The following is a 12,975-nucleotide window of genomic DNA, read 5'->3' as shown; positions in this document are numbered from 1 at the left end:
TCAATTAGTAATAACAGTTTTAATTTACCGAATCTCTGAATTCGTAATTTAGGTGGGTTGATTAGTTAGAGTGAGTGAAGCATCTAACAAACTTGGCATGCACGAAATCAAAATTGAAATTTGATTAGTTTGGACTTAGAAGTGAGAGGAATCAACGGCTCCTGATGTATCATCCAAACCACACCTTGGCGTTTTACATGCGGTTGCCTTGTTGCCTTGTTTTTTGTTCAGAGGTCCTCTTCTCTCTAACTTCTTCTTTCTGTTTTCTCAGAAAACAGAAGAAAAAGTCACGAAATGGAAAACGGGAGAAACGGCGTCGTTCCGGCGAACACCCTTCTTCCTCCTCCTCCTCCGGCCAACAAATACCAGCAACGCATTGAGTTGGTGGATTTGGGTGTAATGGAAAGAAAAACGCATCTCACCACGCGCACAGACAAATCCAGAATAATCGGACTCCTCATTGCGAGTGTTCTTCGACGCCGCCTCCTCCACCGCACTCTCATCTCCGCCATCTCCGCTTCCCTTCTTCTCCTCTTCGCCCTATTCTCTCTCTTCATTCCCTCCCCGGTAAGTGCAAAACCGTTCTATTCTATTTCACTCTTCTCTACTTTTCTTCTTTCTCTAACTTGAAATCAATCATCCTTTTCTCTGTTGCGCTTCATGGTGGTGCGCCTTAGACTCCGCCTCACACTCACCTTAATGCCCAAGTTAGATCACTCTTGGAAACGCATCGGGATTCCGTGTTTGGGGTTCCGGTAAGCTATATATGAAACAACGTAAACTCCATTTTCTGTTTTCATTTTACTCTGATTTTTTTTTTATTTTTTATTTTTTGTGTTGTTTTGACTTGGAAGGCGAGTGGAGGAAGTTGCAAACATGATTTATGGAGTTCGACGCAGTCACGCCTTTTCTATGGTTGCAGTAGCGCTGGTGACAATTTCGCAAGTAAAGCCAATCCCGATCAACGCAACCAATTTATGAATTTAATTTTGGACTTTAAGTTAAACAAAACTGTTGTCCACTTGTTCATTCGTGTTTTAATGTGCAATTTGACTACGGAAATACTTATTTCTTGCACTTGCAGAGGCCAATGTAAAAACTCATCCAGATAGATATTTGTTAATTGCTACCAGTGGAGGTTTAAATCAACAGAGAACAGGGGTAGGCTCCTTCAGCCACTAACAGCTAGAGTACAATATTGTATGTGGAAATGGCTTTTAATATATATCACCTCGTATGTACTTTTCTTAGTTTAATAAAAATTCAAGGAGAGAAAAACGCATTTGATTCATTTCTTTCTGCATGCAACCAACAGTATTGCTTGACCATGAATGGTTTCATATACGGGTTTTGTCTGGGTTACCCAGTTTGACCAGTGATTTAAGGATATACTGAGTCGAGCCACTTGATGAGGTTCAGATGCTGCTTGTTGCTGCAGATAATTGATGCTGTCGTGGCTGCATATATTTTGAATGCTACACTTGTCGTTCCAGAGTTGGATCATGCATCTTTCTGGAAAGACACCAGGTCTGTCTTTGCGTTACACTCGCACTGCTCTCACTCATCTCTTCATATCGTATGTGGTAGTATTTTTAATTGAAGCAAAGTTAATCGTCTTTTCACCTCTGAATTTGCAATGGACTAAGTACTATTTTTGCAGCAACTTTTCTGAACTGTTTGATACAGACTGGTTCATAACATTTCTGCTGAATGACGTGAGCGTTGTGAAACACCTTCCGAATTTGGAAGGGAAATTCGTGGCTCCATATACGCTGCGTGTTCCAAGGAAATGCACCCCAAAGTGCTACAAGGATCGGGTTTTACCCAAGCTGGTCAGGAAGCGGGTAAGTCTTAACATCTTCAGTTACTCTTCATCAAAATTATTTACATGCCTTTCTCCAATTATTATTTGGTCAAAGTATAATTATCAATGATTGTATTTGTAGTTCTAACATCTCTCATCCACCATTTTTGTATTGTCTTGTCATCGTTTTTCCTTCCCTGTTTTGAGCATAACTAGCTAGTCATCTAATGTTGGAAGGATGTTGTATGCTCTTTTGTTTTTGTTCTATAGGTTATTTATATGCTTCATTTATAGAACATGATTTCGTTAAATTTATAACTTCATATACGCATTCAATAGAATAAATTTTTCAAATTGCTGGTTTTGGGAACTTTTTCTCTTAAAATCTCAAATCTTGAGTTTTTCGTCAATAAAATTTCCTGGACAAAGTAATTCTATTATGAGGTTGAGTGATTAAGCCTCAATTAAAATTTTTCGTTATTCACTGGTGCATGTTTGGTTGGCTGTATATGTAATATTAGAAATGAATTGACTTTTTTGAAGAAAAAAAATCATAGAGATGAAAATAAATATATTTTTAAATAACTTCTTTATACGCGCGGACTGTTTCAATAAATGTTGCGTGGCTTTTACCATGGAACAAAAATAGTAAATTATACTAAAAAGGACATTGAACAGATTATTTTTAAATTCGTACAAAAACATACGAATTCAAAAATATTCGAGAGAAAATATTTCATTACAAATATAAAAATGATATTAGTTTTCACTAAATAAAATAATATTATAAAAGTAGTTTATTAAAAATTATAGTACGACTTTAAAAGGATAAATGTTGAGAATGATATATTACTTTTGAAGAGAGAGTGTACTGAAAGGCTTGTAAGGGATATTGTTATGAAGGAATATATAAATGTAACTACTTGAAAATACGTATGAAATTTGACAAAGTTAATGTGAGTATAATTATAAAAGAAATATTTGATTGAACATACCAATAGGGAATAAGAAAATAAATGAAGAATTGATAGAGCATTGATTATTCAAATTGAAATTTATCCAAGATTTCTTAGGAGAATTCATATGTGTAACGAATAAACAAATGCAAAGTTTATTCTAATATTTAATGCAATGTTTTATTTTGAGATCTTATATTACTTTTTTATTGGTTCTATGTAATAGTATATCCTACTGCCTTGAGATCTTATATTAATTTTTGTTGGCACGAGGGAATAAACTTTTTGAGACATTGATAGTTTTTTTATAGGATTTCTTCAATGTTTCTTTAGCGGAAGATCTTATAAAAATGAGATGTTGTATTTAAGATCTCAAGTAAAGATCCTACGCTAAAGATGTTTGTATTATTTAAAAAGTAATTCTAATTTTTATTTCTAGGAATTAGTTAACATAATCTCTAATCTAACTTGTTTAATTATTTTTAATATGAGAAGTTGAGTCATTATTATTATTATTATTATTATTATTATTATTATTATATAATAAGGACATAAATTAAAAAATAATTTAGGGTATTTTTTAATTTTATTTATTTATTACATATTAAAATGCATGAATGCACTACTGGAGTAAAATATCAAACAACTATAATTTGAAAGTCTTACTTTCTACCTTAAATTTATAAAAAAATAAATAAATCTTAAAAGGTAAAGGTCAAAATGTTAAGTCTTTCGTGAGATTAAAAGGTTTTCCTAGACTCAGTGACGGTTCTCTTTAGAAAAATTTATACAAGAAAACAACAATGCAAATTGATTGTGATACTCCTGAAAAGATTATGTACTATTTATTCATTATTTCCCATGAAATGCATAAATAAATCATCTTAATTGTGATACTCCTGAAAAGATTATGTACCATTTATTCTTTATTTATCATGAAATGCATAAATAAATCATTTAATTGTGATACTCCTGAAAAGATTATGTACCATTTATTCTTTATTTCCCATGAAATGCATAAATAAATCATCTTAATTAGTGACTAGTGTTTTTTTAAGGAAAATTAGTGAAAAGTGTTTGAAATTTTTTTTAATTCTTTTTCCAAAGCTATCACTATGGCAATTACTAATTTTCAATTAATTAATGCGTACGCTATGGTGTTGTCCTTGATTCCATGAATGACATTTAAATTGTGGATACACGCAGGCTGTTCGGCTAACTAAGTTTGACTATAGACTTGCTAATAGGTTGGATGAAGATCTACAAAAGCTTAGGTGCAGGGTTAATTACCATGCTCTCAAATTTACGGATTCCATTCAGGAGATGGGTCATTTGTTGGTTGAGCGGATGAAAATGAAAAGCAAGCATTTCATTGCTCTACATTTGAGGTAAAAATTATTAGTTTTGGCCGAGCTTTATTCCCAGTTTCTTTCCTGTGCATTTAGTACTGAAATTATATGGGCAACATGGAACACATATTGCAGTCAGAATTTGTGATCACATATTCTTGTAAAAATTAAGTCACGTTTTGTACTTGAGACGTCCGACAGTATTAATTTTGCTCATCACAGTTCAGTGTCATAAACTTTTGTTTTATTACAGGTTTGAATCAGATATGCTTGCATTCTCTGGTTGCTATTATGGCGGGGGAGAAAAAGAAAAAAAAGAACTTGGTGAAATTAGGAAACGGTGGAAAAATTTACACGTAAGGTTTTAATAGCATCTGATAAATCAGCTCCACACATCTTTTATTTAGCATATATGAAAATTGACATATCTGTGAATGAACAATAGGCAAGCAATCCTGAAAAAGTTCGAAGACATGGAAGATGTCCACTCACCCCAGAGGAAGTTGGTCTTATGCTAAGAGCACTTGGTTTTGGAAGTGACGTTCACTTGTACGTGGCATCTGGTGAAATATATGGAGGTGAGAAAACGTTAGCTCCCCTCAAGGCTCTTTTTCCCAACTTCCATTCAAAGGAGACCATAGCTACCAAAGAGGAGTTGGCACAATTTGTGTCATTTTCTTCTCGCATGGCTGCACTAGATTTCGTAGTTTGTGACGACAGTGACGTTTTTGTTACAAACAACAACGGTAACATGGCAAAAATTTTAGCTGGAAGAAGGTAAGTTACTTGTTTAATGCTGTGGTTAAAATTTTTTGTAACACTAGCTGTAACTCTGGAAGTAGGAAAATTACTTGGTACAAGTGAAGCATTTTAAATTTGAAAAAATTGAACTGCAACCTCAATTTAACAATCATCTCAGCTAAGCCCATATACATGGCTACTATCTTCCACTTGTGTATGGCCTAAAGTATCTCGGGATTGAAGAGCAACAGCAATTGACCATCCAAAGCAACTATGATATTTCGTCATTTCTTGATGCTGATAAAGTAAGTTTTTCACCTACGCATACTCATCTTCTCTGGTGCAGGAGATACTTTGGTCATAAACCCACCATCCGCCCAAATGCAAAGAAGTTGAACAAGTTATTCATGAAGAAAAATAATATGACCTGGGAGGAATTTGCCTCTCGAGTTCGAACTTTCCAGGTAGGCTTTATGGGAGAACCAAATGAATTAAGACCTGGCAGTGGTGAGTTTCACGAAAATCCATCATCTTGCATATGTCAAAACTCATCATCTGAGTCGGGGGTAAAAACTGGGGGCATTTCCTATCCCCGAAATCAAACACTTGATAACTACGAAATCAGGAATAGAAAAAACTGGGCTGAAGAGCAGTTTACAGAGGAAGAGCTGGAGTGGTCCGAGGGAGATTGTTTGCACTGTAAGAAACGGAATAGGCTGAATGCAATTAAACTTGATTCAATTCCTCTTCTAATGAGCACGGGCCAATCTGAATTGCAAGCATTCTTCTCTGATTAGACAAAGATTAAATTCCATCTCTAACTCTGTTATGCAGCACCTTGTCCCTGATTTTTCAGTGACTGTGGTATGCTTCCACACATAACTTGAGACATTTTTTCCATGGAAGGAATTGGAAAATTAATGTTTAGTACATATTCAGGTATCGAACCACTTCAAAAATGTAAACTGTAGCTATTGTATAGACTATTTTTGAGTTTGAAGCTTCTGAACTGAAACTCACGAAGGCCTTCTTTTGTTTAGATGTACATTTGTCCCTACTTGATGTTAGTGATAAAACAAACAAATCATAGAAGAATATATACATTTCTCTGGAAAAGAATGTCAGTGATATAGGTGTAAAACAAATCACAAAAGTAATATGTGAAATACACCATCTTGATTCTATAAAAGGGGACAAAAGTGGGAAGGCGTCTAATAGAAAATACAAAAAACATCAATTTATAGAATTATTTATTTTTTCGCTGAATGATATAAAAAGATGAAAATAAAATAAATGGAGAGAAGGTAAATAAAAAATGTTTGAAATATTAAAGACAATTAAAAGCAAGAATAGAATGTCTATTAACTCAATAACTGTAAAACAATAAAATCGGTTGGTTTTTGTAAAGAAAAATCATTTTTATAAAAATAAAAAATTATTTAATAATTTGGTTAAAATATTTAATTCAAGATAATGAAAGTGGAATGCTCCCGTCAAGTTTTGATGACTTTCGATAACACGGGAGTGAACTCGATCGTTTATTTACGAATTCCCTTGTTTTTTAATCATTAAGTAACAAAATATGATTTTTAATTTATAGAAAAAGTTTCAACAAATAGTGTGAGTTGGTAGAAGAAAAAAAAAAAAAAGAGAGAAAGCAGAGCAGCCTTTTATAATTAAATGAGTCAGCAATTCTTAATCATATTGGATTGAAGGTGAGATAAAGAGACCAAAAAGAAAAGAAAATGAAGCATCACATGTGCTGTGCACGTGATTTCTCAAAAAGTTAACCTGCACTCTTTTGCCTCTCTGTCCCCCCATGATAGACTATATTCAACTCACTCTCTTTTGGGTCTGGGTTTGGGTTGGGCCTATGCCCAATCACAATCTAATCGAGTATTCTCAACAAACCTATATAATACATATGCATACATACATATTACCATCATTGGATCTGTTTTCTCCTCTCTTCTCTCTTACCCCAACCAACCAACAACTGAAAATGAAAAACACGATGTTCATAATAATTGGATTCAGCTCTTAACTCCAATAATTTGGCTCACGCTTTTCCCAGGTAATGCTGTGTCTGCCTCGTGCATCGATATACTACACTATACTACTCTGCATTCATATATCATTTAGTAGTCTTTACTTTATCTGGTTTTACAGAAATAGTTACTTTTTGGACAGCTTTTTTTACCTAATTATTCCAACTATATACTCCATCAATATATTTAAAGTAGTCTTTCAAGATTTCGATTCGACACTGTAACAGATGAATTAAAAAAAAAATTGAAGAGTCTAACTGTAGTATTTTTTTTTTTAGCAGAAAAGAGTGGGGAGAATCGTATGAACTGACAGATGCCGCAAGAATCAGTTGTCAGGTGCAGATGTGGTTGTAGCAGAGATAAATAAACAGGTTTACAAGGAAGAGGTGAAAAGGCAAATCAGAAAGGTGCGTGTGCGATGTGACCCACTCATTCATTGAGAAGCAAGCATAGGAAAAATGTGTGTATTGATTTGCAATTAATTTGGAAGCGTGGAAGTGGAAGAGTGTATCTGATCCAACTTTGGCACATTCCTATAACAACAACATTATGATGAAGATGAGGTGAGTGGAAAGAAAAGAAGATCCTCTGTCATCTCTCATTTCTTATTACTTTAAACCCTAAAAGCTTGCATTGCATATTCTCCCTCGCTTTTTTCACTTCTTTTTTTCTTTTTTCTGTCGACAAAATATGGTCCTCAAAAAATAGTGCGCCGGTGGATATAATATAAGATTGCTATTACATATTTCAATTTCTTAAAATACTTATACGCTTACACTTAAGTTATCTCAGGATTTTTTTCATATTCTTATAGTTTTTCTTTTAGATTTGTTATTGATATCTCAAAAAAAAAAAAATTAGTATTCGTCCTTTCTACTATCACTGAAAGATATTTTCAGATTATTTTTATACTTACAAGTATCCACAGATAATTGTGATTTTTTAAAATTAAATTGTTTAAAGTATAGATTCAGATAAAATAAATTCAAATAAAATTACATTATATGCATTTTTTAAACTAAAATGTTATTAAGTTAGTGTATAAACTAAAATTATAATATTAGTAGATGATAATATTGTAATATTATTAAGTTAATATATAAACTAAAATTATATTTATTAAAAATAAAGTGAAGTATATCAGAACAGATGAAAAAATAACTATTGATAAATAAAGAAAAAAAAAAGGAGAGATAGTCGATTTTATAAAAAACTTGTAAAAGTAATGGTTAATTTTTAAAAATTTAATAAATTATTACATTTAAAGTGTAAACTTGTATTTTGAAATGTGGACATAAAAAGGAGAATCCCCTTTTTATATTGTTATAAATAAATTTGGTCTTCCTAATTTTTTTTAAATGAGTATAAATTTAAAAAATAATGATATTCTTAAAATAATTTCAATTTTATATATCAGAATATAAATATATAAATATAAAATCAGATTTTAAATAATTCTTCTAATATTTTAAAAAAATCAATTTCATAAAGATAAAGAAAAAATGTATGAATATATAAAATCATTATTTTTGTCTTTCTTTTGTGATTTAGTTAGCTCTAATTATTATCAAATAAATTAGTTTCCAAATGTCAACAAATATTAATAGTGGATTTATTACTACTAATCAATTTAATCTTTAAAATTCAAACATGCAACCAAATTAGAAATAAATAAATGTTTAATTGGTTATTTTTACTAGGCTCGTTCTGTAAGTCCCTTTTTCCTTTTCAGTTGAGTTTTGGGGCCTAGCCTTCGTGGGCCTAAGGTCGGCCCAACAAGGGGACCCAATAACCATGCCAGCCCCTAATCCCTTCATCTCTGTTCCATTTTCAGAAACAAGCTTTTGTTCCCTCTCTTCATCTCAAGCCAAGTTCTCTGCTAGGGCTCTCCATCCTCACGTCTTTGAGCTAGCAAAACTCTCCCCTTTTTTCAGGTAAGCTAACCTTTAGAGCTCAGGATTCGTTCCTTCTCCCCTTTTACTCTGTTTAAAACGCGTGGGTCAAGTTAGAGTTAAGACTCTTAACTTCATTTTGTCCTCTTTTTCCAGTTTCAGCTCACTGTCTTAGTTCTTGGAGCTGTTGTGCTACATAGTTAGGGTATGGTTGTTTTGGTGCTCAAACGAAGGTAAGGGAAGCTAGATTCATCGGTCTTAAATTATTCTTGGCTGTTTTTGGTCGTTTTTATGTTTATATGCATGCATAGTGTGCTTTTGTTGAATGAAATTGAGTTGCATGTGTACTTGGGCGATGATCTGAGCCATTCTCGCCGCTGCTTGTGTGCTGACAGTGGTGAGATCTGTTATTCTCGCCCAAGCGAGCTCGTCTCGCCTAGGCGAGAGTATCAGAGTGCTCACTGCCACGAGAACTCGCCTAGGCGACCCATCCCGTTTTGAGCGACGCATAGTCTCGCTCAGGCGAGAAGGCCTCGCCTGAGCGAGAATTCGTGAAGCCTCCACTGTAGCGCGTCTCGCCTGGGCGAGAGTCCGCTGTGTCAGTGAAGGCCAGCGTCTCGCCTGAGCGAGTTCGCGAGAGGGTGCTATGTTTCCTTGGCTGTTGAGTGATTTGTTGCATGTACCGTTTAAATTATTGTTTCTAAATATAATGTGCACGAGGATGTTTGAATGTTTGGATTAGTGTATGGCTATTTATCTCGAACATGCAAGATTATGGTGTGATTTCATGAATTGTATGAGTTGTATGCACAAAAATCTGTATGGTAGCATGAGTAATGCATGAAGTTGTGTTTGGATGGTTGATAATGAGCATAAGAAATTAATGTTGAGGTAACAAGTGGTGGTTATGTGATATGAAACATGAGATTGGTGTGAAATAGGCGTAATTCCATGAGTCTCGTGGGGAGACTTTATGGTTGCGTGTAGTGTATATATTAAGATAAGGATTCAAGTAAGGACCGCATCCCGAAACTCTGAGGGGTCAGTGAGTCTCAAGTAGAGCAAATTGACCCAAGTGGTGAGAGTAGCGGGAGACCCTAGTCTTTGGCAGGATAATGGCCTTAGACGCTTAAAGGCTAACCTTGTGTGTGGTAGGGTGAAACCCATTGGCAATGGCTCTGCAGAGCAGTAGAGGCCACCACAAGTGCAAGCGTCCAGTGAATCCGATCTTAGTATATGTATCCGGATAATTGAGTCATGGTGTCTTGCTTGTTTGCCATAACATGACTTATATGTCTCTGTGTTGTATGCCTGTGAATGTTTATGCACTTATTCTTTTACAATATGATAAGTTTCAAGTTACACTAGCTTACCCTTGCATTTCTGTTTATGTCCTGTTATGTTTTCTCTTTTGCGATGATCACCTTTTGGTGGGAGCAGATGAGAGGGATGCTCGAGATGGATCCGGGGAACGCAGTGGTGCGATCTAGTTTTCTGTCGTGATGACCTTAGGGGCAGATTCATGGCCATAGGGCCTTTTGTAATGGTTGCCGGTGGCAACTTCCTTTGGCGAAACTGTTGAATTCTGTTAGTCTTCCTTTGGTTGTGGCATGGTTTCATGCCTAGTTATTCTTCCTTTCGAAGTACTTTTGGGATGACTGTAATAGTTACCTCTCATGTGTTTCATGTTTATCTGATGGGTTCTCGTTATCAAAATTTTGTGATGCTTTATTTCGTAGATTAATCTATAAAAAAATGGGATGTCACACGTTCAACATGTTAATAGTTTATAGACTTTTTTTTAGAATTTATCGCGTTTCAACGACTTGTTATTATATATATATATATATATATATATATATATATATATATATATATATATATATATAGTTTTCTTTGATCACAATTTGCTCAGATAAAATTGATGTGTTTTAAGAATATATTATTTGAAAAACGGATTCAATAAATTTTTTCCAATAAAAGTAATGTAACTTTACTTAATTTTTAACTGATTTTTTTTATATTTTTTTTCAAAAAAATTGAAGTTCTTCGTTAACACGTGAAAATTAACTAAAATTACTTTGATTTTTCTCAAAAAAAAATCACTTAATCCGTTCTTTAGTATTTGTAAATAAAAAATGTTTAAAGAGTGTTGAAAAAGAGAAAAAAGTTTTCTAGAAAGATATTATTTTTTATAAGATGAAATAGGTAATTTAATTTTTTTTATAGTTTGATTATTTAATAATCAAATAATTAAGTGGTATTTATAAAAGTTATGTATACTAGTTTAGCTATTTCTTAATATATACTTCCACGTTACCTGTATGAAAACGTAAAGATACGTTTTTAATTCATTATATATATTTTTTATTTTCTCTTGTGTAAGTAGTTGTTAATAATTTTTATAATACGAATCCATTTAAAATTTTACTCTTGTATAAAATTATTGTTTTCTAATAAATTTCTGAATAAGATTCAAAAAAAAGAAAACTAATAAACACAAAGGTACTAATGCTGTCACTTTTGATGGGGAATAATGAAAATTTGAGAAAACAAAAAGGGGAGCGGTGGCAATAATGAGCCAAACAGGGATTTGAGTGGAAAAGGCGTTGAATCAACAACTCAATAATTATAAAATAAATGATTGGATTTGGGAATATTGATTATTATTAAGGGTAGCATAGCAAAAATACATTATAGTCTATTATATTTTCCATGTGAATTAAACAAAAACATGCATGTACGTGTAAAATTTAGAAACGTGATTGTGAAACAAGGACTCTGTTTGGACCACCAACTTTCAAATCGCGTTACGTTACCACCCAACCGCAATCAATATAATGCTCCCACTTTCAACTTTTTCATTTTTTATTTCTCACTTTCTATATTTTCTCTCCATCACAAAATTCCCTAAAATTCTTCACAACTAATTATACATTTTAAAAAAATATCCACTAATTTATTTAAATATATTCTGAACTATATAGTATGTTTTCAGTTACTTTTAGAATATGAAATATTTGTATTACTTTTTTACGATAAAATATATGTTATAAGAATGGGTAAATGGCGGCGCAGGATAAAAATGACTATTAATATATTTTGAAGATACAATGAAAAAATAATAGAAAACATTAAAAAGGTTTTTGACAATGGTTTTTTAATTGTCGTTAATTGTGATGATGTTGTGTGTTGCACGTTATCCTAATAAACTAATAACGTTTAAATACAAATTTATTGGCACCACTTTCATCCATAGTTTCTGCTACAACCGCCTTATGTTTTTTTTTTTCTTTTTTCAAATTACACGGTAAAATCGTAAATCTACGGTATGTTAGATTTCATAAAGATATTCATAACACAATTTCTTTTGTATAATTAAACTTTAGAAAAGTTTAAAATATATATTATTTTAAATGCTAAATAATAATTCAGATAATTAAATAAATATAAATTTAATTCATAATGATGACAGATGTCGCGAAAGTAGCATTAACAACAATAGAAAAACAAAAATCTTTGAAAACTAAAGAAGCGTGAACGAAATTATTTAATATTTGTTAAAATAGGATATACGATGACAATTCTATTAAGTTGTATTCTTTTTCTTCATTGACGACGATTCTAGAATAAACTGTTATTATTTTATATTTCTAATTAATCATTTTTACGAAGTTAAATTATTATTATTATTATTATTTATTCTTTTATTTTTTTTAAGTTATATTAATAATTTATGCAATGACAGAAACATATAGAGCACATAATTTTTTAAATTTTTTTTAAGAAATTATAAAGTTTACACAGAACCCAACCACAACCCACGACAAAGAAATGCTTAAATAGCCTTTAATAGAAGTTAATTGCAATAGCAATAGGTGTCTTTTTCTAAGTAACTTATGAATGATTCAAATGAGTAGTGGAGAAAGTTTTGGGTTTATTTGGTAGAGTTTTTGTCCTGAAGGAACTAATTTTGGAAGTTGAGTGTAGCTTGGTGCAATATTAATATCTTTGTAGGACGGTTCAGCAAGTAGTTACATAATATACGGAACCCTAATTAAAAACTCTATTACAAAGAAACATTGGTCCATTCTGTTTCCTTTTTAAATTAACGCTAAAATTGGGTAGATCGTGCCCTAGATGTGTTTTTTTTTTTAATTTCAACAAATCAATAACCACGTGTGA

At 32.5% G+C, this 12,975-nt stretch overlaps 1 protein-coding gene and 1 long non-coding RNA gene across 4 annotated transcripts; both read left to right on the top strand.

Annotated features, from left to right (window-relative positions):
• Window positions 1-173: 173 nt before the first annotated feature.
• LOC114193695 (protein ROOT HAIR SPECIFIC 17-like) lies at window positions 174-5,869 on the top strand. The gene is made up of 10 exons (XM_028083586.2): window positions 174-567; window positions 678-755; window positions 855-945; window positions 1,085-1,161; window positions 1,439-1,527; window positions 1,661-1,844; window positions 3,967-4,148; window positions 4,363-4,465; window positions 4,555-4,886; window positions 5,197-5,869. Exons 1-10 carry the CDS (start codon window positions 295-297, stop codon window positions 5,645-5,647), a joined length of 1,860 nt encoding a protein of 619 aa, XP_027939387.1. The 5' UTR covers window positions 174-294; the 3' UTR covers window positions 5,648-5,869.
• An 846-nt stretch (window positions 5,870-6,715) lies between these two features.
• Window positions 6,716-10,506, top strand: LOC114195632 (uncharacterized). Of its 3 annotated transcripts, none has more exons than XR_014983942.1 (5): window positions 6,716-6,924; window positions 7,177-7,461; window positions 8,631-8,832; window positions 8,947-9,023; window positions 10,231-10,506. It is a non-coding gene; the product is annotated as an uncharacterized LOC114195632 (long non-coding RNA). The 3 variants fall into 3 exon arrangements; XR_014983941.1 differs by having other exon boundaries at window positions 6,720-6,924; window positions 7,180-7,461; XR_003606517.2 differs by having other exon boundaries at window positions 6,723-6,924; window positions 7,180-7,461; window positions 8,733-8,832.
• The last annotated feature ends 2,469 nt before the right edge of the window (window positions 10,507-12,975 follow it).

This window comes from Vigna unguiculata, chromosome 8 (assembly GCF_037176805.1).
Source record: "Vigna unguiculata cultivar grain cowpea cultivar isolate G323 ecotype 2 chromosome 8, ASM3717680v1, whole genome shotgun sequence".
Lineage (NCBI taxonomy): Eukaryota > Viridiplantae > Streptophyta > Magnoliopsida > Fabales > Fabaceae > Vigna > Vigna unguiculata.
Note: the sequence above shows the minus strand (reverse complement) of the source record. Positions and strands in the feature narration are given on the sequence as shown.